This window comes from Rattus norvegicus, chromosome 3 (genome assembly GCF_036323735.1).
Source record: "Rattus norvegicus strain BN/NHsdMcwi chromosome 3, GRCr8, whole genome shotgun sequence".
Lineage (NCBI taxonomy): Eukaryota > Metazoa > Chordata > Mammalia > Rodentia > Muridae > Rattus > Rattus norvegicus.
The window spans coordinates 172,271,712-172,299,248 of NC_086021.1; the positions used below are offsets into that span (position 1 = coordinate 172,271,712).

The 27,537-nt window shown below is 51.5% G+C and overlaps 1 protein-coding gene across 7 annotated transcripts in view; it reads left to right on the plus strand.

The window, feature by feature from the left end:
• Nucleotides 1–1,006: 1,006 nt before the first annotated feature.
• Nucleotides 1,007–27,537, plus strand: part of Tox2 (TOX high mobility group box family member 2) — a 127,518-nt gene continuing 100,987 nt past the window's right edge. The window contains exon 1 of one of the 7 annotated variants that reach the window (XM_006235578.5): nt 1,007–1,205. In XM_006235578.5, the coding sequence (XP_006235640.1) occupies nt 1,107–1,205 (99 nt within the window). In that variant the 5' untranslated portion in view covers nt 1,007–1,106. The other 6 variants (NM_199392.2, XM_039105121.2, XM_063283868.1 and 3 more) reach the window with 6 other exon arrangements.

The following is a 27,537-nucleotide window of genomic DNA, read 5'->3' on the forward strand; positions in this document are numbered from 1 at the left end:
TCACGGTTGCTGCCTGAGGTCCTTGCTCTTGGCCAGGACCAGCCAAGTCCAAGAAGCAGTAAGGAGCCTGAGTTAGTCTCAAGCTGTCTCCTAAGTGGGCCAGAGGCTCAAGCACTTTTCTCCAGCTGTCCTTCCCAAACAGGCCTCGGAAGTATTCCAGAACACTGAAACCAGGAGCTGGATGGGGGGAGGGGTGAGTGGAAGGAAGTAAAGAAGCAGAAGGCAGACCCTGGCATTTCTTCCAGCTAGCAAGTGTTTGCAGAATAAAGGTGCTGTCCCAGACGGACTGCATGGGGCGGATTCACAAAGCTTCTCTGGAGTCCAAAAAGCTTTGGATGTTGGCTAAGTGTACTGGGCTTCTGAGCCTTCCTGTTCTGACCACTAAAGGGGGCAGGGACTATCCACAGTCCCCATCCAAGTGCTCTCTCTTTCTGATGCCTCGACTTCCCCATATATAAAATTAACCTTTATGTACTTTGGTCCACACACCCCCAGTCCCTCTCTGAATAACTCAGATCTGCTTGAGGTGTGTGCGTGTGTGTGTGTGTGTGTGTGTGTGTGTGTGTGTGTGTGTGTGTGTGTGTGTGTTGGGGGTGGGGAGGGGACTATTCTAAGACCCATATAAGGCGAGGGGCCCAGTCAGACAGGTAAGATAATACCCATTTCCCGATGGGCACTCCTTCAACCACTTCCTACTTGCCCTGCAAGCCGGGTTGGGACTGACACTGTCCCCAATATTTGGGGCTGAGAATGTCCCATTTCTGGACAGGGGTGGCCTAGAGATTTCTCTCTTTCGTCTCGCTCTTGGTGACAAAAGGCGGGACAGGATAGGTCCACTTGGACTGGCAACTAACTCTAGGGGCGGAGGGCTGGGCGGAGACCAGGGCGACCGGGGGCCCCCTTGCCCTCGGCGGCTCCGGAGGCCGGAACAATAGCGCTTGCGGGCGGGGCGGGGAGGGCGTGACGGGAGGGCGTATCTCCCCTCTGGGCGCCGCCCCCGGCCCGCCCCCCGCGCTCGCACACGGGCTCGCATAGGGCTCCCACGGCTGCCCGCCCAGGCACTGCCCGCGGGAGCCGCTGCCGCCGCCGCCGCCGCCGCGCCCGCCATGGACGTCCGCCTGTATCCCTCGGCGCCCGCGGTAGGTGCGCGGCCCGGGGCCGAGCCGGCCGGCCTGGCGCACCTGGACTACTACCACTGCGGCAAGGTAGGCGACAAAGTAGGCTGGGGGGCCCGAGTGTCCCGGGCTAGAGCGTGGGGGCAGAAGTCATCTCGTGGCTGCGGACGTAGGCACTCTTGGGGGCGCACACGGGGACACACACACAACAGACCGGACGACGGGCACGTGCCACTCACACCGCTACCCTCGCGGTCACACACACACCCGGAGTTGTAGATCACGGGCAGAAGTCAGCTCGACAGCTTCCCGTAAGACGACACAGTGACACACTCACCCACGCTTCGCATTCATTCACAAGCCGACGCGCAGCGACTCTCTGTCACCCAGCCAGGCAGCACCACACACAGCCTTCACCGTCCCACATAAGTCACGGTGCCAGTCATTTATCCTCAACCACACGCAGCCTCTCGCCCACATACAGGGAGGGCTATGCTAACATACAAGTCACCTCATCTATCCACACTCATACACAGCGCTGCTACACATGTTCCTATCTGCTGTCACATCCCAGCGACAACGGGGGACAGTCACACAAAGAAGTAGCTCCGACAGTCACAGCTCACACTCAAAATGACCCACAAGTGCACAGGGTCGGTCACACAGATCCATCCCCTGGACGAGAAGACTCAGCTACGAATCGCCCTGGCCACCACCCAGTCACACCCGGACACACCCAGGGACAGTCACAGGCTCTACCACCCTCCACTGCTCGCCCCCACCCCTCGGTCATCCATACTCGCGCGTCGGGGTTTTAACTTTTCGGTGCTGAGCATTAATTGGGCCGTTTACTAATTGGCCGTCACTATCCCATGGCGCCTGGGATTCTATGCAGGTGTCGTCCAATCAAGGCCTGTCCCTTCCCTGGATTGGGAGCTAGCGTCTCTCCAGGCTGGGGCTGCAGAGAGGAGGTACACTCTGGCTCCCCTCTCCCCACCATTTTACTAGGCACTCTGTCCTCAATCCCAGCCAGGGCCCCACAGCGCGGCGCCTACGGGAGGCTGTGCCTAGATCCCGGGACCCGAGGCGTCGGAGCCCAGCTCCTCTTCGAGCCCAGCGGGCACGGTCAGGGGCAGCGGCGCGGTCTGAGTCCCCTTCCCTCGGAGGGAAGGGAACTTTGAAACTTAGTTCGGACGCCAGACGGTCGGTCGCTGCGTCCTCGAGTCTGTGCGTCGATCGGGGTCAGGCTGGAGCCGAGCGCGGCTTTTCGTCACTCGGAGCCCGGATTGAACAGCGCGCGTGGGTCTCCGGGCGGTCGGGACGTAGACGCGCGGGCTCCGCGGCGCTGCGTGGTGAGTGCGCGTCGGGTGGCCGGATCCATGACCCACTGGGGGTCTGGCCCCTTCCCTACAAGCTATCCGCCCAGCTCCTGGCTGCGGGGATGTTGCCGGGATACTGCGGGAGCCGAGCGTCCGGCCGATCGCTGGGCCTCCGGGGCTGGGCCTCTGCAAGTGCATCCTCAGGCCCTAAAGGAGTGGCTGCCGCCGGGAGTCCTCTGCAGTTCGCCCTGGTCCGGGCGGCGCGGGCCACGCAGGCGGGGGCGTCCCGGGGCTGAGGTGGGCGGCGCGCATCTCTCGTAGGGGAGAGCAGATTATCTTTTGTGCGCTGATCCGCAAAGTTGGAAGCCTGAGAGGGGGGATGGTGCCTTAGAGAGAAGGCGGGTTCCCGAGCCGCTTCCAGTGTTGATGGTGGGAAAATGGATTAAAAACAGCAAGTGGAGTTTTAGAAGAAACTGAAGGATGGGGAAGCATATCTTCTGCCCTTGGCTTTGTTTAAAATATGGAATAGGCAAAACAGGGTTCACCCTCTGGTTTGGAGGCCGCGGTGGAAATTGGGGATTTATGCCTTAAAGACTGGGTACCAGGGCTGGGGGCGGGGTAGGATAGCTCGAAGAGGTCTTTTGGAAGTGATGTATTTGCAAACCCCACCAGAGTGGGACCAGACTGTCTCCCGCTGCCGCCTTTGGGAAGCGGGACTCTGCCGAGCCCCCCCCCCCCCTTCCCAACCCCCTCTTCCCGCCGCCGCTTTATTCGGAAGCTCTAGAAACCTCTGACTCAGCACCAGAACCTCCGAGGTTGCAACCTGCTGGGAAGGGCGCAGAAGTGGAGGGTGGAGATTTTGTTTTCTATCTGTGTTCTAGGACCCTGGTCGGTGGCTGAGGAAGTTTTGAGCATAGTAAGGTAGGAAATGCTACCAGAATGCTGGAAAGGAAGGTGCTGAGTATGGGCTGAGATGTGAGACCTACGGTTCAGACCTTCAGGCTGGGGTAATGGGGCACCTGGCTCAGCCTGAATCCAGAATCCTGTTGGCAGATTCCCCAGTGTGCTGTGGCCTTCCGTGGTGGTTCATGAGGTTCACTGTGACCAGGAACTCCATTTTTTTCCCCCGACACCAGAAACTGATGATTGTGGAAAAGAAAACGTCCAGGCTTCAAGGTCTCTTAGAGCTCGCTATCAGAGTTGGAGACCTAAGGTGTAATGGCCACTCCAGGGCAGTGTGTGTGCGTGCACCTGTGTTGGGAGGTGGTGTAAAATAGGTTATAGAGCCAGAACACAGCCCACACACTGGGGACTCTGTTCCTGGAGCCAGGACAAGAGGCTTGTCTCTCAAGCATTTACCCAAACGATGTCAGACAACCGTGGGGCAGTTGACCTGGAAGGGCCCTTGGCGACGGTCCCCTTGGCGACCATCCCCTTGGTGACTGTCCCTTAGCAATCCTCTACATAGAGATTCCCAGCCTCTTTAAATCAAAGTAGTGAGCGCTGGCTGTTCTGCTGGGTTTTGTTCGAGAAAACACACAATGATAAAAAGCTGCTGTGACTTCATTTTAGCTTCAAAATATTGGTGTAATTTATTAATTACAGTAACATTAGCATGCATTAGAAACATTGTTTACTAGGTATAAAGCAAGCATGTTATTTTTTTTTAAATGTACTAACAGTGTTTGGTAAGCACAGAAGCTCCTGGCTTCTGGCATGGTGGATCTGGGATCCAGTGAAGGGAACTAAAGATCTTTTTGCTTCACAGAAAGCAATACTCAGTTATGGGGCAGCATCCCCATGGGTTATGGAGCAGGTGAAAGGCAGAGATGAGGTTGTACCTAAGTTTCTCGATTCACAGCAGGACAGTAATCTGGCCTCCTTGTGAGTCTCTCTCTGTCACGGTTTTGGGGCTGGGAAACCTATATTCCATCCACAGAGGATTGAGTTCCTTCCATTCAGATTTTGGATGGCGACTCTGCTAAGACAGACTGGTATCAAGAGGTCACTGGGGCAGGGCGAACCTGGCTAATAGCTCCATATGTGGCTTTGTGAACTAAAGAAGGTCATCTCTAGTTCCTTTAAAAAAATTAAAATGGGGTTGGGGATTTAGCTCAGTGGCAGAGCGCTTGCCTAGGAAGCGCAAGGCCCTGGGTTCAGTCTTCAGCTCCGAAAAAAAGAAAAAAAAATTAAAATGCTAGTATGTGCAGGCGTTAAAGTCAGAGATCAACCTGAGGCTCTTCTTTCCACTGTGTGTGTCCTGGCTGTCCAAGGCTGTTAGGTTTGGCAACAGGTCCCTTTACCTGCAAAGTGGCCTCTAGGCTTCTAGTTCTCTCTTGATACAGAGTATGACCTAACAGAATAAAATGTAAATGAGCTCTGTCAGACATAAACACCCATGGACCCGCTAATTCAGTCTAGGGAGAGAATATTTCCATTACTCCCAGAAAGCCCTTGGTTCCCTTCCTAGTGAACACCCCATCTTTGCCCCAGCAGTAACTTCTTACCTGATATCTAATCCCCACAGGTTTTTTTTTCCTGTTCATTTTAGGACTGTGAGCTCTATTTGAGCCCCAGCATGTCTGTCATAGGCAACATGGACATTTTCAGTACAGCTTCTTTTCTAGCTCAGTCTGCTTTTTGCATTCATCCGCTGAGTGTGTGTGTGTGTGTGTGTGTGTGTGTGTGTGTGTGTGTGTGTGTGGTTTGTTCCACTTTGTCACTGAGCGATATTGCACTGTGTAAATACAATACAGTTGGTTACTTTACCTGCTGATGGGCGTTCAGGTTTGTTTCTCGTCTGGGGAAATTGTAAGTAAAGCTACTGTGGATGCTCTTCTACAGGTCTTTTTTTCAGGGAGAACAAATTGTCTATTATCACTGAGCTTTGGTACCCCCTTTAAAGTTTTTTCTTTAGGATTTAATTACTTTTGTTTCATGAGTACAGACATTTTGCCTGCCTGTATATATGTGCAGGATGAGCATGCAGTGCCTATGAAGCCCAGAAGAGGGCACCAGATCCCCCTGGAACTGGAGTTACAGATGGTGGTGAGCTCCAATGTGGCTGATGGAAGTGAAACCCAGGTTCTTTAGAAGAGCAGTCAGTGCTTCAGGCCCACGGTCACTCCCACCATGTACCCTTTGGAGGACAATTGCTTACCTCTGAGATTCGGGACACAGGCGTGAGGGATGCAGGCTAGGGTAGTTCTTGGCACAAACAAGCTATTGGTTAGTTGGTGATGATATTAACCACCTGCCACCTACTCCCCAGCAAGAGGCTTAACCTAGCATCCTTTTATCCCTGTTTGATACATACTAAAGGCCGATCTGGGTGCCAGCCCCTGTGGAGCACTCTGTGGCCAGCAACATTTCTCTTTCCCCCAGGATCTCTCAATAACTAGTACTGGATGGGGTGTGGCATGCCCTATCATCTGTTAATCAGTGAATATTTAGGTAACCAATGCTATGGCAATGAACAAATTGTTGCTCTCAAAGCCTATCTGTCTGTCTGTCTATGGGTGAAATACAGTATTGTGATTAATAGACCTCTAGATATTCTATAGATATGAAGTAGGGAAGAGGGTTAAGATGAGGCAAGCTCTGGGACTGCTTTGCAAGTGTGTGCATATGTGAGGGCATGTGTGTGTGCATGTGTGTGTGGGTGTGCACAGGCATATGCACATATGTGTATGTGTGTTTTTCGCCCTAGTGCATGCACCTATGGAGGTCAGAAGTTGACACCAGATGCCGTCATAGTTAGGGTTAGTTTTTGTCAGCATTGTATACACTTAGACCTCAGAAGTGCTCTCAGTTGAGAAACTGATTCTATGAGATTGGCCCGTGGGCTTGTCTGATGGGTATTTTCTTGAGTGCTGACTGACACGGTAGGGTCCAGCCCACTGTGGGCAGCGCCATCTCTAGGCAGGTGGGACTAGGACAGCTGTATAAGAAGCTGCATGAGCAAACCAACCAGAAAAGATCCTGTAAGGGGCGTTCTTCCATGGTTTCTGCCTCAATTCCCCGCCCCAGGTTCCTGCCCTGGCTTCCCTCAATGGTGGGCTGTAACCTGTGAGCTAACTAAACGCTTCCCTCCTCAAGCTGCTTTTGATCACGGTGTTTACCATAGCAACAGAGAGCACAATTGAGCAGCTGTCTTCCTTTATGTATAGTAAGACCAGTTTCTCATCCCCCTCCTGGAACATTTTAGCTAGACTGGCTGGCCAACAATCTTCTAGGCTCCACCACCTGGTTACAGCCCACCAGTACTGGATTATAGACGTATGCCTCCATGCCTGGCTTTTACCGGGTTATGGGTATCCAAACTTGGGTGCCCCTGCTTATGCTGCAAGCCCTCCCCAGACTGTTTTGCAGTTTTAAAGTGGGAGGTTGATAGCAGACCTCTGAAATTTTGAAAATTTATATACATAGCAAGCGTCGCTTTATACGTTTTTTCAAAGCATTGTTATTTTATCCATGTGTATACCCGGATGCCTGCATGCAGGTGTGCACACATGTATACAGATGTCTGTGGAGGCCAGAAAAGGGTGTTGGGTCTTCTGGAGCTAGAGTTGCAGGCAGTTGTGGGCCTGTGGGTGTTGGGAAGTGAACTCTGGCTCCCTGCAAGAACCGAGAGAACTTAGCCACAGAGACAGATCTCAACCGTCTGATCTGGTAAGTTTTTAAAAAGCGGCTTCCGGGGCCACACTCCTAGAGATTTTCGATTCATTTGGTCCCGGTAGGGGGATGCCGAGGATTTGTCAGTCTAGTGGGCCCCCATGGGATGCTACAGCTGGTCACGAGTTAGAGACCACAGTGTGTGTAGTGGCAGCTTGCTTGTTTGTGTACAGTTTTGTGTGGGCTCCTGGCAGGCAGGAACCATGCCCGCACTTGGCACGGCGCCTTCTCATAATGGCTCAGTAAGTAAGTGGTAGTGGGTGAATTATTTTGCTCACCACCCACGTAGCTCTGGGTATAGCATCTGGTAAGGATGGGAATGAAGAAGCGTGCTTACTAAATGACTGGAGGCTCCCTTTGGCAAAAACCATGAAGTGGATGTTACTTCCTATCCTAGACTTGAGGTACAGCATCTGTGGGGGGGGGTGAGATTTGCATGGCTTTCTTCTGCAGGGGACAAGGGACAGTTACGGGTCCTATGGGAGGAGCCCTGGGCTGGCTGGAATTAAGGTTCTCTGTCAGGAGGTCAGATTCTCTGTCCCGTCTTAGAGTTTCTTTTGCTGTGAAGAGACACCATGGCCACAGCAATTCTTAAAAAGGGAACCATTTAATTGGGGCTGGCTTACAGTTCAGAGGTCCAAATATGGTGTTGGAGAAGCCAAGGGTTGTACATATTGATCAGCAGGCCTCAGAAGGAGACTGTGAACCACACATAGGTTGAGCATAGGAGACCTCAAAGCCCACTCCCACAGTGACATACTTCCTACAGCAAGGCTACACCTATTCCAACAAGGCCACACCTCCTAAAAGTGCCACTCTCTGTAAGCCAAGCATCCAAGCACATGTGTCTTTGGGGGACAAACCGCCACACTGCCCATCTAGTTCTGCATCCCGCCTGTCAGAGGCTCCTCCCAGGATCAAGCTTGTGTATGTCGGGAGCAGCAGTCCAGGCCCACCACTGCTCACTTCAGCCTCCTGAGTGACTTTGAACATGTCATTAGCTTTCCCTAGGTTTTTGCTCCCCTGCCTACAAAGGAGAATCAAGTCAGCGACCATCACCCCATCAAGACAGTGTGGTGTGAGATATAATGAAGTCAAAGGCTGGGGTGTCTTGTATGATTGTGGGACATGAGGGAAATCCTCCACCAGGGGAATGGTGAGGATGCTTTTTGAAGACTGTACTAGTATGCTTTTCATTCTTATAATGAAGTACCCGAGGCAGACTAGCTTTATGATGGGTTATCATGGGTTTCAAGCCAGCCTTTGCTACATAAAGAAACTTGTTGTAGTAACTCTCCAACCCAATAAAGACCGTGCAAAAACATACAACTCAGTTATAATGTTTATAGCCGCATGCCTAGATTGGGCAGATTCACCACTGCACCACTCTATCCCCAGCTATGATGTCCCTCGAAACATGCAGCTTGGCCTCCAGGCCACGTGGTTCCGCGCCATCTTCCTTCCACCTCTTCTTCCTTGCACAGGCTTAATGGGGTTGGAGATTTACCACAAGAGAAACTCTGTCTCAATCATAAAAATAAATAAATAAAAATTGGAAGCTAAAAGATTTAAACAGGGGTTGGGGATTTAGCTCAGCGGTAGAGCGCTTGCTTAGCAAGCGCAAGACCCTGGGTTCACTCCCCAGCTCTGAAAAAAAAGAAAAAAAAAGATTTAAACAAAATAGAGGGGTAGATTTAACCTACCATCTTGGGGGATGGGGAGGGCAAAGTCCACAGAACACAGCATGGGCCTTCTGAATGTCGCCTCACGTCACGGCAAGGACACTGGTGGCCAGAGCAGGTGTGGGAACAAATGATTGACTCCATTTCAAACCAGAGCCACAGGGCAGGGAGAGGTAGGACTTGTTACTATTAAAGCATCTCTCTCCTGAGAATCTCTGAAGATCCTAGAGACCAAGATCCCAGCTGCAGTGAAGGGAGCTCCCACTGGGCCTTTTGAGGGGGGTCTTGGAATGTTGTCCCTGGGGTAAGAGAGGACTCTTGTGTTCCAGAGTGGGCCTGGCAGACATCTGATCCTGAGATGAGTGAATGAATGAATGGGGGAATGGGAGGGGGAGGGGGCTGCCCATTTGTCCCCTGTGCTAGAGGAAGTCAGCATCAAAATCTGAAGGCTGGAGAACACTTGGAGTCTAGGACGGGATCAGGGCTAGGACCGAGAGTCTTTGAGTCATGGGGGACCAGTGCTGTCCCATGAACCAGCCTGGGCCTGGTAGGTAGGGCAGCCAGCAGCCCTGGAGCACCTGAATCTGTGCACACTGCACAGGTTCCCACAGATGCTCTGCCCTGTGGCTGCCTGTCATTCCTGTGGGCCCTCTCTTTCACTTCCTTGGTTTCTTACAGTCCCAGGATTAACGTTTAGTGTAGGTCAACTGTGGAGTGCAATGGACCCAGGATTATGGCCTGCTGCTCCCATCAGCGGTAGCATGGGGGGGTTATTCAGTGGTCCAGCCTCTTCCTCTGTCAGATGGCAAATCAACTTCTCCCCCGTGGAGGAAGGATGGTGGTCACAGTGCTCAGGACAGCAAGACCTGCTTTCATTTCCACTTGCTGAGGATAGTGCTCTAGAGCTAGAAATCAGCTCTCGAGCCCTCGGAAGGGTAGAGCGTGGCTTTCCAACCAACATCCTTTCCCTCCTTTAGGTGGTAGAGAAAACAAGGGGGTTGCTTGGAACTGTCATCGGCTTGGCCTGGTGACCTCGGGCACATAGTTTAGCTATCCCAAGGCCTGTTTTCTTGGATGCACACAAACTTTGGTATGAGGTATTCAACTCCAAGACGAAACTGCTGTAATTGTCCGACCCACCCTGAGCTGCAAAGTCAGGTCTGGGTTCACACTCTGCCCGCCCCCCAGGATTACTCTCTGGTAGGAGTATTCTCACCCAGCCTACTGCCTACAGCGGAGAGCATGCAGGGTTCCAGACAAACCCCTCCCTACCTGGGACGGCTTCAACTTCAGAGCTGGATGGCTTCTGTCAGTCACATCTATGACTAACCTCTTCCTCTGCCCAACCAATCACGTGTCCCTCTCCTTATGGGTGTACCCTATGCCCCAATCTTCCCTTAACCTAAGTCTTCCATGGGTGACTCTTCAATTCAGATTATGTTTTTACAAGAACCAGGTAAACACACAGTGAAGGAAACTCCTCAGAAGCCATCAGTGAGTTTCAGGAGGCCGCCTGACTGTCCAGGCTGGGGCTGTGTACCCCAGGCCTATAGATAGCCCCGTGTCCAGAGCAGACAGATGATTTTCTCCCCAGCCTCTAAGCTAGAATTGAGTGGTCCCCTCATTGGCAGCTCCCTGACCAGCAGGATTGGCAGCACCCTCTTGTTAGCAGCAGAAGCTTCCAGTTGCTTTCCAGGTTTATTACCTCAGAAACTCGAGATGGAACCCAGTGGTCTAGACAGCCTTGTCTTCTAATCACTGGGCCAGTGTTTAAGAGAGGCACATGGGGGAAGGTCAAACACAAACCACTGAGCTTTCCTGTCATCAGAGGACCAAGACATCATCATAGAGACTGGTCAAAATTTGAGACAGTTGACACCTCTGTCCCTCTACACCCACTCCCACTCAGAACCAAGTACGCTGACATATAATTTGTGGGTGTCCTTGCTCCCCTGCAGGCAGACCTCACCACGGGGGGGGGTTGCCCTGAGGTGTTTATCCCTCTGCCTACTAGCACACCCTCCCCTACCTGTATATGCTCCTTACCCCCACTTAGCTCCCCTTCTGTTTAAGACTCACCTATGTGGCATTTTACAAAAGGCCACGCACTATCTATCGATGCCCCTGACAATTCTGCGCACTCTGAGTCAATGGATAGCAGATCCACAGTCTTTCATATGGTAAATTCAACTTTCTCATTGAGTGACTGAGCATTCAGGTTTGGGCTGAATTCCCAGCACCAGGCGCACAGTAGGCGCTCTATAAAAACCCACTGTACACCCAAGGAACCCAGCAATTAGGCACCGTACGACCTCAATCCTTCTGCTCACTCTAGAAGGCACCAGAAACCCCAGCCACACCGTAGCAAGTTTTAAGCATCAAGGTAATTTGATCAAAATTTATCACCCAGTGCTACACAGCGTCTTCTCACTGAGATATAAAATTACCATTTACCATGACTCATTAAGTTAATAATTACTGACCATATGTTTTTATTGCTTCTCCCAAGCCAAGGTGATAAATCACCCTGTGGGTTTGGGTCTGTGTAAATACGACGACTGCCAGCAGTGCAGAGATGGGGATTTACAGACAGGAACACGCAGGACTGAAATACTGAACCGAAAACAGCCCTGCGATCCTGCTAGCCCCTCCCGGTGTCTGTGAGTTCCCAGGCCTGTCTTTCTCCACCAGGGCACAGTTCTAGAATATTCCTGGTTGTCACAGCTTTTGGGAGGCGGTGCTTATGGCATCCAGCAGGTGGGGGCCGGGGATGCTACTTCGAGATTTTTAACGCACAGGGAAACCTCCGTCACAGCGTATGATCGGGTCCAGCGCGCCTGCTCTGCTGGGTTAGGGAACGGGTGTTCTGGACCCTTATTTGCATCTGTGGTCACTTCTACCGCGTGTGTTCTTTCCACCCGAGCTTCACGGCACAGACATACGGCATTGCTGTCTTGAGCTGTTGGCTGGGCCAAGCCGCTGATCAAAGGCTTTGGGTTGACGCATGCGTGTATCACTCCATTTGGCATCAACTCCTGTTCTCAGCCTCCATTCACTGTCTCTCTTGGGACCTTACAGAGTTTTCCAGGAGCTGTGGGTTCCATGATCCTGAGGGCTCCCGGGCTGTGTTGTCAGCCCTTTGGCGTCTTTGACTGATTGTATTTTCCCATACATGGGTCTGTATGTGAATTGTGAATAGGTGTGCATTATGAATGTGTGTGTGTGTGTGTGCGTGCGTGCGTGCGTGCTTGCGTGCGTGTGTGTGTGTGTGTGTGTGTGTGTGTGTATAGGTAGGTAGGTAGGGTTTTTTTTTTTCTTTTTTGTCATCCTTTTGGGGTTTAGAAGCAAGGGGAGGTGAAGTAAGTTCACTAGTTCCTGCTTAGTGAGTTTTGTTTGAATTTTTGTGGATGACCCTTTGCCATTTGTAGGTGGGGACTCGCCCAAATGGCTAGAGTAGGGTCTGTCCTTTTCTCTGTGGGTGGGCTCCACATGAAGCCGCCTCCTGAGAGGTGTGTGCATGGCTGTTCACATGTGTGCGTAGTGTGCAAGGGGCCTGAGTGCTGTATGCCTCTTGTTTTTCCTACTGGAGAGCTTTCTCTTGTAGGGGTCTGGCATCTCCAGCCGGGCCTCCTGCCTTAGGTCTCAACTTCAGGGCTCACTTTCTGGTAGGTCGGCTGCATATTACAGCTAATTAGAGCGTGTTCGTCTCGAAGTTGGGTCTCATTTTCAGAATGACTCAAAAACTTGTTGGAAATGATTCTGATTTCATAATTAACCCCGGGTCAATCTCATGCATAAATCTTACTACTGCAATGGGCTGTGTTAGGGCTGGACCTGGACTTTCTGGAGAGGAAGGTAGACCCTGGGCTTCCGGGGTCGCTTTTTTTATTCTGAAAACATTTGCCGATGGCTCTGTGGGTGATTTCAGGAGCCCCCATGCTTCCTCTGTTCTCTCCACCCACCTGAGAGGTGAATTAACGTTTAATGGGGAGCCAGGTGGTAGGTAGGTCACATGACTGTGCATCTAATTAGGTGCCTGGGTCCACATCTTGGTGCTTAGATGCTGAGTGTCCTTGAACCTGTCTCCTAGCCTCTCTGAACCTTATTTTCCTAATACCACACTCTCACCTCATGTTGGTGTTAAGCTCTCTGGGAGGTCAGATCTAGCTGGTTTCCCACAGAGAAAAGCTGCTGCTACTTGGGGCTGCTCAGGTCATGTGGACCTTAGGAGAGCAGCGAGTATCACCTCCAACAAGGAGTTTGCATCTTCAGGAGAGAGAACAGGAAGCCTGCGTTTCACAGTAGGTCCTCCAGGAAGCCTCTTGGAGTCAGTCACTTGTTCAGATTTAACTCAGGAGACTAACCCAGGTGAGACACCTGACGCTGGTGTCCTGGAAGCCTTTGGAATGGGAACTGCGCAGCCTGTGCCCCTCCACAGGAGGCGCTCTTGCAGCTCTCTGTCCCTGCCGGTCCCAGAGATAGCAGGACCAGAATCTTCTCCTCTGTGCCACCCCCCCCCCCCGCGTTTTAGTCCAGGAACAAATGCATCACGGCAGGGGGTTTGAGAGCTGCCTTGTCCTCAAAGCTGCTTCTGTACAGCGGCCACATGTCCCTCAGCTGCCAGGGTCTCCACAGGGGACATTGCAGTATAATTGTCACTGTGCTCAGGAAATCCCAAAGTATGGCTACTTTAGTGGCTATTAGTCATCTGTACATAGTTTCTCCCTCTCTAGGTGAAAGTCCTTAGCCAGAGTAATATTTTACCATAGAGCACACGGGCTGAGAATATGCCAGGAGCCTCTTACCTCAGGTGGGTTTGCAGCCAGTTCACAGGACAGGTATCTCTTGCAGCAGGAGGTGGGCAGTGATGCTTGAACTGTATTTGCTGTCTCATTCACCCAAGAGTAGTGGTGTGTGTGTGTGTGTGTGTGTGTGTGTGTGTGTGTGTGTGTGTGTGGTGTGTGTTTGTGTGTGCATGTGTGTGCATGTGTGTGCATGCATGTGTGTGAGTGTGTAGTGTGTGTGGTGGGTGTAGTGTGTGTATGTGTGTGTATGTGCATGTATGTGGTATGTGCATGTGGTATGTGTGTGTGTGGTGTCTGTATGTGTGTGTGCATGTGTGTATGTGCATGTATGTGGTATGTGCATGTGGTATGTATGTGTGGTACCTGTATGCGTATGTGTGTGTATGTGTGGTCTGTGTGTAGTGTGTAGTGTTTGTGTAGTGTGTGTGCATGTGTGTGCATATGTGTGTGTGGTGTGTGTTTGTGTGTGCATGTGTGTGTGGTGTGTGTAGTGTGTGTGCATATGCATATGTGTGTGCATGTGCATATGTGTATGTGCATGTAGGTGTTGTGTTCATGTGGTATGTGTGTGTGTGTACATGTGTGTGGCCTGTGTGCAGTGTGTAGTGTGTGTGTAATATGTGTGTACATATGTGTGCATGTATATGTGGTGTTTGTGTGCATGTGTGTGCATGGGTGCGTGCATATACACAGCCTGCATATATGTGCAGAGTTACAGGGCTGTGTGTCTGTGTGGAAGACAGAACGACATTGGGTGGCTTCCTCAGTTGCCCTCCACCTTACCTTCTGAGTCATGGTCTCTCACTGAATCTGGGTTTAGACTAGCTGGCCAGAGAGTCTGGGGGATCCCTCTTGTTCCCCCTCCTCTGTATTGGGATTGCAGGTTTACCTGGCTCTTTGCATGGTGCGAGGGATCGAACTCAGGTCCTTACACATGCATGGCAACTGCTTTAACTGCAGAGCCGCCTCAGTCTCATTTGAGGGTTAAATGGAAGTCCTCAGGATGCTAATACTGCACTGTACACTACATATTTTCTGGTTGGGCTCTATAAGACATACATACATGTACATAAACATGTATACATGGATATACCACAGACACATGAATAACATATACACATGAACACATGTACAAATATTTCACATACATGAAAACATAACATACATGAATACAACATACATACACATACATGAACAAACATACATGAATGCATCACACACACATGTGCTGCACATACATCACCCAAGACATATACTTTATTGTACTCCCCTGGAGTCACTCCTGGATACAGCAGTTTGTAAGAGTCAGTTCACCTATGCTCTTCATTCATTCCAATATCCAAAAGCCATATCCAGTCCAGCTTTGTCAGGGGCAGGTACAGTCATGTGTGGCACCTATCCTGTAGTAGGGGTCTTCTGTCTTATCAGATACGTGACAAGATTGATGTGGCATGTGCATGGTAAACATCAGGTCAGGATACCATGGGACCACCAGGCCAGGCTGGAGACTGAGGTGAGGGTTCCTCAGACCAGGGTATGCCTGCCGCTCTGGATAGTGATCAGAGACTGGGTTGTCATTCCAAGTACAAGGACAAGCAGTTGTAAAGGCACAAAACTGACGTCAGGGGGCGAGACTAGAGCCGGTAAAACTATTCATTATTTCCAGGCCTCAGTTTTCCTATCTCCAAAATGGAGCTAGCAGTGTCTGCCAGTTTATGGAGCTAAGATAAGAACTCACGGTTAAGCGCCTGGCAGAGTTGACTCAAATTCCCTTTTCAAATCTAGCTGCAGGTGCCCACATGCCAGACTTTGATTTTAAACAAGATTAAAAACCAGATAATAGAAAGGGCCTCAGCATTGTTACATAGAGTCCCTTTCTGCCTCGCAGATAAAGTCCTAACAGTGTCAGAGGGTCCTGGGTTGTTTCTTTCAGGATCCAGGAAACACAGAGCTGTGCTTTCTTAATGCCTGGATGTTTGGTTTTTGTCGTTTTATTTTTGTTTGTTTGTTGTGTTGTGTTTTGCAACAGAGTTTCTCTATGAAGTCCTGGCTGTCCTGAAACTCACTGTGTAGACCAGGCTGACGTCAAACTCACAGAGATCTCCCTGCCTGCCTTGTTGTTAGCTATAAGCCATCACCTTGCGGGTCCTGGTGTCCCCAGGGCAGTTTTCTCTGTGGTGACAGGTCTGCCCTGCCTGGTGTTCTCTCTCTTGTCTTTCTGGAAGGCGGGCTGCCTCATGCATTCCAGACAGGGAGCTTCAGCTCTCAACGCAGTTTAGAGTCATTTTCTGTCCAGTGACTGAATGCTGCATTCTGGGAGGGCGATGGAATCTTTGTGAAGAATCTTTCCACTGCAGAATCAGATCTGTCTCTTCTGTGTGGAGAAATGAGTTCTAGTCTCCTCAGATCTCTGTTTAAAACCTCTCTGTGCAGCTCACCTTTGGTCAGTCCCCATGGGGTCTAGGCACTGACTGCTTTTCAGACCTCACTCTGAACCACTTTGCGTTAAGCCCCAGGCTCCAGGCTCCAGGCTCCGTTCTGGGGACGTGGTGAACAGTCGGCCTTGCTATTATTTCTGTTCTGGCTGTTCTCACAGCACTGGGCCTGCTGACCTTGCCTGGAATGTTCCAACCTGCATCTCTACATGGAGACTGGTGATGTCCACTCCCTTTAGCCTAGCTCTAGCCTCTTGTCATGCTGTAGTTCCTGACATGGCCACCCTCTTCCCTATCCTAGTATATTCCTTTGGGGGCATAATGTATCTGTGGAATTATTTGATCATTTTAACTCTGGAGCTTAAACTATGAAAACCAGCGAGATCCGGTTTATTTGGGCCATGTACAGAGCAACACCTAGCACCTGCCATGGTGTTTGCTATGGAAGGAAGGAGGGAGGGAGGGAGGAGGGAGAAAAGGAAGGAAGAAAGGAAGGAGAGAAAGAGCCAGTTGTTTTCCAGAAATGCCCCCATAATGTATCTAGATTGTTTCCAAGAATAATCTTATTCTCCCTCTCTGGGCCTTTCTTACTTCCCTGCCAGGAGGAGAAGTTGTGCCTGGGACTGGAAAGCCAGTCAGGTGGGCTGAAGGTGGAAATTCCCAGCCTCTGCTTTGAATTCAGCTTGACCTCCAAGGCAAGGGCCAGCAGCCCCAGCCCCATCTCCCAGCCAAGGTGACCTTGGCTTTGCCTGAAGGGATGTGTCAGTCCCTGTTGCTTGGACTGAAGGATCTGGGGCACAGTCAGCCTGGCCTTCAGAGATAAGGGAATTTGTGTCTGGCGTGGGAACATTTCTGTTCTGTCCCGAAAAGGAGGTCCCCCCCCCACTCTTTATTAAACTGTATGTAAATACCATGAACATAGTATTTTCTACCCAAAATCATGGGGGACGGGGGTCACCCATCCCTAGCCCACTTAAGATTCCAGAACCCTGCTCATGTTGGCCCTTTCTGTTTAGTATTCAATGCTGTCAATGAGGCTACCTCCTCCTGGTCTATCAGAGATACCTCACTCCTTCTTTTTCCTGGGAGCAACATGTCATTTACCTTGTCATATGACAGGATCCTGCCCTTCCCTCGCATGCCTTCCCACACCCCTAGAATAACAGCTTCACGGAGGACTGTGGGGGAGCTGTGTCAGTTGGTAAAGTGCCTGGCATGCACAAAGCCTTCGGCTCTGTCCCTAGAACCGTCCATTCCACGGAGGGCGGTGTATACTTGTAGTCTCAGCACTTGGGGGACCAGAAGTCCATGATCATCCTCAGCTCAACAGCGAGTTGTTGCCAGAGTGAGCTACACGAGCCTGTGTCTTATCAATCAATCAATCAATCAATCAATGATAAATAAATAATAAAAGAAGAGCCCATGGCATACTTAGGGCTCCTGATTTTGTTGGTTATTTTTGTATGATGATGTATGTGCATATATGTGAGTATGCAGATTGCCTGTCCCACCTTCCATGCTGTGTGACTCAGAGTCTCTTTGTTGTTTGTCATGCCAGCCAGTTCTCTTGCAGAGGACATATAAGCCTCCCAGGATTCTCCTGTCTCCCATTGCACACCTTAGGAACACCGGTTGGGGGCGGGGACGGGGATGGGGGCGGGGGCGGAGTGCTGACACACTCCCGTGCCCAGCTTTACATGGGTTCTGAGGATTCAAACTCAGGTCTTCTGGCTTGCTCGGCATGCATTTATACCGTCTGGCCATGTTCCCAGCCTCTGGCATGCTGTTTCCAAAAGGGTTGATAGCGTTGCCAGCAGCAGCAGGAGATGCCCACACAGCTCATTATCTTTTGTCGAACCTTCAACTGCGCAGATCCCTCCTGCCCCGTCTGCCTAACATGCAGACCCCGAGGTCTTTGCGATGTGGAATTATCTGCCCATCAATGCAGATTTCAGCAGAAGAGCTATGTTTGCCATTGTGGTCTGATCTGTTGTTTTTTAAATGCCTGGGGTAATATCCTCAATCAGAGGGCAAATAGAAGAAGGGAAAAGTGGTAATAAAAAATGAATTAGGGTGATTAGCAAAGGTGAGTGCTTCCCTCCTCAGGCGACAGGCAGAGTTGACGGAGCTTTGCAGGGTGGCTCCTGTCCAAACACGCAGCTGGATTACAACAACCTCCGGGCTGGCCCTGGGGTCTGCTCTGCATATAGGATTCTACTATTGCATTTAGTTCTGCAAAGGTCACGGGTACCCCTCCGAGAGGGATCAACCCCCGGTGGGTTGGAGCGGGGTCTCCAAAGAGAGGTTCCCCTCCCCCCTTCCATCTCTGGTCCAGCTGAGGACCTACCTCTTCTTCTGGAGCAGAGACTCTAGTGGGCTTGGTCTCGGCAGGAAGGAAGCAAAGGCTCATGGGTAATGCAGCACCATAGGGGGTCCTGAGAACCAGGATACTCAGTGTCTCTAACTGGGGCTTTGGTGGGCCTTACAGAAGGTCGGACTGTGCCTCAAGGGGAGGGGCGGACCATGCACTGCAGTTTAGCAGACACCAGGGCAAGCTGAGCTAGTTCCTCTATGTGGAAAAGCAGCAGAATTCTGGGGAGTGAGGAAGGTGTAGCATTGGGATTTACACCCACACAAGGTAAAAGGAGCCATAGTAGGGTTGGCTAATATTCATGACAGTTCACAGTTCCCCACAATGGGTCCCTAAAGATTCTGCATTGCGGAGGTCTGGACCCGTGGTTCTCAACCTTCCTAACACTGCAATCCTTTAATACGGTTCCTCATGTTGTGGAGACCCTCCCCCCCATAAAATTATTTTGTTGCAACTTCATAACTGTAATCTTGGCATTGTTAGGAATCGTAGATATCTGTATTTGACCCTAAAGGATTGCAGCCTATAGGTGGAGAACCGCTGACCTAGGCGTTGCTGGAGGGCCGACCGGAACACGTGTCTCAGTGTTGAAAAGCCTGGAATCTGAGCCCAACCAGAGGATTCTGGGAAAAGGCATGGATGGGGAGAACTCTCAGTAGAAGGGCTGTGGCCTCAGTTTGAGCCATAGTTTGGCTCGATCCTCACATCCTCCAGAGATCTGCCAGTACCTACACCTGTAGGGGTGACATTACAGGCGTGCACTGCCACGTGCCGAGCTTAGGTTGAAGTCAGGTGTTCATGCTTGAGCATGTGTAACCTCTTATTCCCAAGACCCCCTACTAACAGGTTTTGCTTGGGTGTTCAGAACTTTTCATCCGTTCAAAGGACGAGGGGGACTAATGGGAAATGAAGCTGGAGAAACGCAATACAAGCCAGGGTTGCAGAGTCGCAAGGCAGCGGGACTGAGTGTGGTTAGGGCTCCATCTGGAGACATGTCCCGCTCTGTCCTTGAGGGCAGTGGGACTTGTGGATGCTTTTAAGTGGGAACCATGAGTGCTGAATCCACTTTTTGATATGTCCTCTGTCTGGCACGGCAAACGGAGAGGATCTTTTGAGGGTGCGCGCCTGCACAATCGGTGTGCCTGCAGGGTGTGGTGTACCTGCGGCACAGGCTTTGTGGGAAGAGGCATCCGGGACTTATCCAGACCCGCTGGGCCCAGGCTGAGCATAGAGCCCCAGAAGCACAAAGCGGCTTCAGTCACTTCCCCACATGCAATCCGTTCAATGGAGGCTCACAGCTTCTCGGCTCTTACAGGTGCCGACAGAGACATCACAATATTGTGAAATTAGACGCCCGAAGCTGACTTCATTACCAGCTTACCTGGCATCGTAGCAGCAACCCGCCTTAGCACCGACAGTTGGGTGTGACGGAGCTAAAACTGAACTTGGCAATTACCGCTCCTGAGAGGTTCTCAGGGGCTGTGAAACGAAGGTTCCATGGAAATCAACCCTGATAATCATGGGGTTTAAAATTAGGCCGTTACTATTAAGGCTGTGCCATCCGCAGAGGCTTCGTGAGTCAGGGGACGGGACGGGGCCGGTTTGGGCAGCCTGAGGTACCTTGGGCACACCGGCTCTGGTGTTTGCTTTTCCAATTAGTTCCAGTGTGGATGCTCACAGGCTGCTGTTGTCCTGCCCCCTCCCCTGCCTCTGCTCCTTCAGCCTTGGTGTTTCCTTTAGACCTGCAAGGGGCTTTCCTGAGCCTCTCAGTGGGCCGCGATCCAGGGAGGGCTCCACTCTGGATTCCTACTCAGAGAAAAGAGCCCTGTGACAAGTCTGAAGGCTCCTTAGCCCTTTATGGGATTGTTTTCCTGAAGCACCTGCTCCCTCTTCCTTTCCCTCTCCTTCTCTCTCTCTCTGTGTCTGTCGTCTGTCATCAGTCAGTCAGTCTGCCTATCTCTATGCGTTCTGGGGAATCTGGTCTGACTCAGGTCCTCATGTTTGAAAAGCAAACACTTCACTGACTGAGCCATCTCCCCAGTGCCTTTCCTTAAGTTTCTGTGGACTGTCGCTCACTGTGTCCCCATTTAGTCCCCATTTAGTAGGTGAAGACAGCTCAGGGCCCATGGGTGCTTCTGAATGGTTTCTAGCAGGTTGTGGGAAATCACTGTGGGTTGGCCTGGCTGCACGCTACATCCTTGTGAGAGGGAAGCCAGGGTTCAAGCCTGCTTTGAGCCTCAGCTTTCTTACCTGTGTGACAGGCTCATGCTGTGCAAGTGTCAGGGAGAGCCTCCTATGGGGACTGTCATTCTCAATGGTGATATTTAGGAACTACCTATGTCGTGCCAGGCACCAGACCAGACTCTTCCAAGCAAGTTAACACCTGCTTGGCCTGCTGAACTCAGGGGAAAGTTATTATTCCTGGCTTCACATTAGAGAGTGAAGGATGGGGGCATTATCTGAACAGGGAGACAAAAGGCCAGAATTCCAACCCAGGTCAACACAGTCCCCTCACTCTGGAAATGAACCGCTGACGACCCCCCTCCCCACCACACACACACAGAGAAACACATCGCATGCGCTGTCTCTAGGGCTCTAGAGAGGAAGGCAGAAATGGAAATGTCTTCCCAGCAGGCCACAGCCCCTCCACAGGAAGCTGACTCATCTCTTCGCCTCTCTGTTTTGAACCATTACCATCCAACAGAGTAATCTGTAAACTGAGTATCTCAAACAAAAACTAGTAATCTAAAACAAAAATTCTGGGGACCTCGGGTGCAGGGCACCTCCCGAGTTCCATGCCAGCTGTAACTCCGCCAGCCTGCCCTGGGGCCCTGGTCCTGAGTTGCTCCATGCTATGAAAGGAGCACGGTCCTGGGATGGAGTTGACCCCTGTTCTGAGGTTCACCTTGTCAAGCAAGCCTCAGCGTCCAGCCCGTTTCGACAGGGGGTTACCCACCCCAGCCCTGCCCAGCCCTGTTGCTGGCACGCTCAAAGTGTGTAAATCATGACTGAGAAGCTCACCGTCACTTTATTCCTGTGTGGCACCACACTCTGGGTCTTTCCTAGGTGGTAGAACTCAGCCCAGAGACGCCACCCTGGCTTCCGCCCTGCAGAGCGATGCTTTTCCCTGCACCTGGATTGGCAGGAATGAGCTTCAGGATTGGAAGAAGCGTATAGAAACTTCTGGGACTTGCCATAGGTCAACCTAGTTCAGTTTCTTCAAATGCATCCACTTTCTCTAACCAGATTGTCCCTGACTTAGAAGAGTTAAACCTAAGATTTCATATATATATACACACACATATATATACATATATACATACATACACACACACACACACACACACACACATATATATATATATATTTGAGAAGTGAATACAGAATTGTGGGTTTGAGGCCAGCCTGGGCTACAGAGTGAGATCCTGTCTCAAAACAAACTAATATCAAAACCAAACCAAAGCCAAGCAAGAAAGTGTCAGGGCCGTGTGCACCAGGAGGCTGGGGCAGTCCTGATGACACAGTGATGCATCAGTCAGTCACCGAAGCCACTCAGCTGTGGCATCTGTTAGTGTCCCGCACCTGTTTGAGGTGGGCTGGGATAAGCCGCGGCGTCTCGAGCAGGGTTTCGTTATTTTCAGCTTGCTGTGGACTTACTAAGATGTGATTCTGTAAGTCAAGGAGCACCTGCGTTCGCCCACTGTGCTCCCTCTGAGTGTGCATGCGTGCGTGTGTGTGCTTGTGTGCTCCTCGGGTCTGTCTGCATCTATGGTTGTGTGGCTTCCCCATTTTGAGTGCCTACCACGTATCAGGCCTTGTGTAGGAGCTGGACCTCGAGATAGCTAAGACAGATAGGCCCAAGCATCTCAGCGATCGGGGGTCTCTCGGAGGAAGTCACACAGTAAATGCAGGAACATGCCTGGCATAAGTTAAGAAGCTTGCCGCGTGGAAGATGGCCCCGTGCCGGAGAGAGGAAGCTCTTGGCAGCTTTGGAAAGGTGGGACGGGCTGGGGAAGAGCATTGCAGGAGGAGGGAACAGAGGGGGAAAGGGGCAGACATAGAAGCTAGAGCTGCCCATCTCCACTCCTCACCACAGTTCCCTCCTTCGCGGAGCTCTAATTTAGCCATGTAGGCTGTTGAGATTACTAGGAAATCCATAGGTCCTGGGGCCTACACAGATCCAAGCTTCATTGCCTGGTAAAGGGTGACATTGGCCTCTTGGCCTAACCTCAGCAAGGATGGTTAACAGAGGAAGGCTTCCATGTTGGTATTTTAAGTTATAGATGCAACATTTGCTCCTACAAAAGAAAAAGACAGAAGTGGCTGAGTCCCCTCCTCCTGCTCATTGGGTGACCGACTTTGGCTAACAGCCTGGTGCCCTTAACAGTGTAAATCCAAGTACATGTGCCTCCACCCCAATTCATGGGTGCACACACACACACACACACACACACACGCATGTGCACATGACAAAAAAGCGAACACGTGTGTGCATCCTTGAGAGCACCCCCTCCCCTCATACACACACAGAGTTCATATTTTTATAAAAACAGAACCATGGCCTTGACTTTCCTTCCTAACCAGTTCCAAATTGTCCCTGAAGACAAGCCCCATCCACTCTGGTCTATAAAAATGGATGTGTCAGTGTATTCAGTCAGTCTGACTTCAGATCTCATCCTGCCTCAGGTCTGGGTAATAAGCAGAGTCCTCTGGCGTGCCCGTGTGCAGGGTGCAGGGGTTTCCTCGGCATGAGTCTAATTGCTGAATGAAAGGCGTGCAGGTTTTACACCTTGACAGGTGCTGACAATTCGCCTTCTGCAGGGCCTTCCGGTGGGTGCAGCGGCTTCTCCCAGGCAGCGTGCCTCTGACACCGGGGTGATGCAGAGCTGCACCGGGTATGGGGGCTAACCTCCTCGTCTGCTCCCCAAGACCTGGTACGGTGCTCCAAACGTGTGGGCCCAAATTGGGGTAGAAGATGGGTCTGGATCAAAGAGGTTAAATAACAGGTTTTCCTGTTTCACCTTGAAGGAACGGAACGGGATGGGGGGCGGGGGTGCCGGGCCTCCAGCCAATCGAGGACCAAGAGTCGTCGGGAGGGCTTATAAAGCTGCTATTTCTGGCATTTTTTTTCTCTTTCTGTGCTGATTATGCAGCAGCGTCTCGCGGAGGCTGTCGCGGGCGCGTTCTGCCTGTGCTTCTTTGGAATGAGGCTCAGGCTCCTCACGAGACATTGGTGCATTGCAGGTGCGTCTCTGTAGAAGGTAAGCAGCGATGTCTGCTGCCTCACGGGGTGATGGTGTTCAGGCTGGCCCTGGGGGGCAAAATGGGTGATGCTGGATCCTGGGCGGGGCCAGGCAAGGACCAGTGCCTGCCGTGTTCTATAGTGAGGATGCTGGGCAGGGTCCAAGGGCCTGAATATGGTTCTTCCTCTCTGATAAGAAATTCTGTGTATGGCCGGCCTTGTCTCTGCTAAGTAGGATTAGCCACCAGTCTTGATGCCCAGGACACTCTGAAGGCATTCATTCATTCATTCATTTGTTCATTCATTGATTCATTAATTCATTCTTGTGTTCATACATATATTTATATATTCATTCATCTTGCGTTCAGTCACATATAGCAGGCCTAGCTAGGTGTACGTGTTTGTGGAAGTCGATTGGGGAGAGGTCTAATAGATTTAGACAAGAAACAGTGAGAATAGTGAGGCAGCAGCCCATGACATGTAAGGATCCAGAAGCCACTGGGCTGGGAGTGGGAGAAATCTTCGTCAGGGATGAGATGCAGCTAGGAGTGGCATGTGGAGAAAGTGGGGAAGCAATGACAATTCTCCCCTCCTTTGTAAAGGCTGCCTTTCCTCTAATCAAGTGAGGATATGGGACATGACCAGCTGGGATCTCCAGGGCCACCCTTTTGGAGAAGGGACGCAGTGACAAAGGAAGGAGGGGCAAACAGTGTAGCAGGTGAAAGATGCTCTTTTTAGTGGCATTTCCCAGCTGCCCCTGGGAGCTGGCTGGAAGGTGGCTGGCCAAGAGGACGGTCCTTGCTGTTGACAGTGCTGTATTAGATCAGAGACCTGATCCTTCTGGCCTTCTCATTTCCCATCGTCATTGAAGGGGATCTGGCTTCATGGACATGCATCCCAGAATTAGAAGCTGACAAACATTACCCATGTTCCCTTATGTGGAACATTAAGGGAACAGAGAGAAAGACCAGGAACCAGAACCCTTCATGCCTCCTGAGAGATTCCTTCCTAAACCCCATAGAGCCACAAAGAATTGTCTGAGACACCCGGCCCAGCACTGCCCAAGGGAGACCACCCAGACACCCGGCCAGGGGAGAAACAGCTGTGGGTGTCTGCTAAGCTCTAGAGCCACCCGTGGGTAATGACCACTTTCAATGCCAGCTTCATCCTGAGTAGTCTGTGGCATAACATGGGCACCTTAAACTGTCTGCATCTCAGTTGTCTGCACCCACAAAGTGGGCACTGGTGCCTTCTCTGGGACAGTGTGTACACATACATGTTCAGACAGGCAGCCGTGTACATGTTGTTCACACTTTGCCTAGTAGTTAGAAGGGCTCTCACCCATGTTGAATGGACAGATGAATGACCCAGAGCAACTCAGCTGGGGAAGAGGCCAGGATGCCTGGTGGGACCTGTGCTTTGGTGCAAGCATGTGTGGCCGGGGAGAGCTTCCCCTGTGTCTAGAGTGGGAGGTGCTGTGTTCCGTGTGGGGCTGTCTGAGAAAAATTGCTCTCATCACTCCATAGCTTCCTTGAAGACAGCTAGGCAACCTGGTCTTGCTGTCTTCCAGGGACAAGTAGCCAAATTACCAGCTGCTGGTTGTCACCTGTGTGTGGAGAGTCTGGGCTGGATATGGGGAATGGCTGGGAAGGATGGGTGTGGCTGGAGAGCTGTCAATCCATGCAGACCTCCTGTCAGGGACAGAGACTGAATATAGATCTAGGACCCGGCTTGGAGCAGGTCTCTGTCCCACGGGATCACCGTGTGACCTCAGGCAGGTCACTCTACCTCTTTAACCCTACAGAATGTTGGGTTAAAGGATGACACAGGATAAGCTGTGCCTGGCATGGTGTTGTGCTTTGTGAATAAAATGCCACCCCTTTCTAGGGAGGGGATCTGGGGAGCTTTGGATGGGGCTTGGGGTCTGCTGCAGAGGAAGGCCTATGTGAAGAAGGAAGGTGGCCAGAGTGTAGACTGTAGGCATTGTGCCAATCCTGGCACACTTCTCAGAAATAATTCTAGCTGGTCCCACCAACTACTCCTGTTCTACCATGCTGGCAGTCGCAGGTTGGAGGGGGACTGCTTGGGTGGGCTTCCTGCTGTGGATTAGCTTTCTATCTGAGACTCACTGGGTCCCCAATGCCTCTCCCAGTTGCCTTCTCTAGGGACCCACCTATCGTTACCGAGATCAGGTACTGAAGTGGGGTACCACTGGAGGAGGTAGCTTAGGCACAGCAGTGGCTGTCTCTGTGACCCCAGAGGGGCCTGGACAAGCAAGCACAGGTGGGTGGATTTCTGCCTTTCTTGGGGCCTGGGAGCCATTTTCAGGGAGATCACCCTGCATGCACACCCCCGGTGAGTATCTGTTGAGTTCAACACTGGAGCAGCAAAGGGGAGCAAAGGCTTTCATTTTTCTCACTAGGAGATCCATGTTACTCTCTTACCTCTGAGGCACTCATAGAGGCTGTGAGCACAGGTTCCAGCCCCCATACCCTGGCAGGCTCATCCTAGAGGAGTGGAGGCAGGGGGATAATCTTTTCTTGATTCGCCCCTACCATGCTCACCCATCTTAGTGACTGTTACTGCCCACTGGAAACTGAGGCACAGACCTGGACGCAGCACGGCCCCCTTCCGACCCTTCTCTAACCCACTTCTCCATGCTGCTGGCTGTCCCTTCAAAGCTTGGCTGTCTGCCACCACGGTGACTTCATGAGCCTCCTGCCTTTAACTTTCCCATTAGAGTCTACAGCCAGCTCAGTGGACCGCTTACTGCTGGATGAGCTTGTCCCTCCCATCGACTCTTGGCAGCTGCTGGCTGCTCCTCCACACCACTGTCTTCATCCCAAAGCCTATGCTGCCAGCCTGGGGCTCATCCACCTCCAAGCTCACGGGTTTCGCTTCCTCTAGGATCCTGTCTGACACTCCCTAAAACTCCTTCTCCAGCCGGACTGTCCTGCCTCCTAGTTAATCTTCAGGCCCCTGAGACCACACTGGGTTTCTCTCATACCTCCGGCTCCTGCATATCTGCCCGGGACCTTGCCTATACATCAAGGCTTTGTTGAAGCCCCCTCTGATTCTCTTACAGTGTATGTCATGGTCCCGTGAGGATCACTGTGGGGCTCAGGAGGACCTTACCATGAATGATATGTATGTATGTATGTATGTATGTATGTATGTATGTATGTATGTATGTACATCTCCCGGAAGTAGCTGCTTGGGATCACTTGGCCTAGACAGAAGTAACAAGAATACGCTGTAAAAGTAAGTAGGGCCCTATAGACAGACCTCAACTTCAGGATCTTCGGTCTGTAGTTTCATGTGGCTGTGCAGCCTTGGACAAGCCACCTAACCTCTCTGAGCTTGTAGTGTTATGAGGATTAACAAGACGCCATGGACCACATGTCCCTTGGTCCTGCTAGGCATAAATATCCCTCTAGGACACTTGGAACATTTAAATGACCCCTTCTGTTTGCTCCAAGCAGAGAAAACTTGAAGAGGGGCCAAGGTACATTGGCCATCAGTGCCCCACACAGGAGAATGTGCCATAGGTCCCTAAACAGGGGCAAAAATAGCAGCCACCAGGGCACCCTGTGATACGGAAGCCACAGGAAGAAAACCGCAGGCCAAGCGGATGTCAGCTGCCTGGAGGCTGATGAGTCTCCTCAGATGTGCTAGCGAAGCAGCCCTCACGCCTACCCTCGCCCAACCCTCCAACCGCAGCATCAGATAAGCGTGTGGAAAGAGTGCTGGCTTCCTTTCTGGGGAGGGTAATCTCAGTGCCATCTGCGGGAGTGCTCTGCCCCCATCATCCCTCTGGCCTCTTTGCTCCCTTCCCCTGCCTGCTCTGCTCACACTGATGTCCCCTTGCTGACCAAGGTGGCACCTGTACACTCC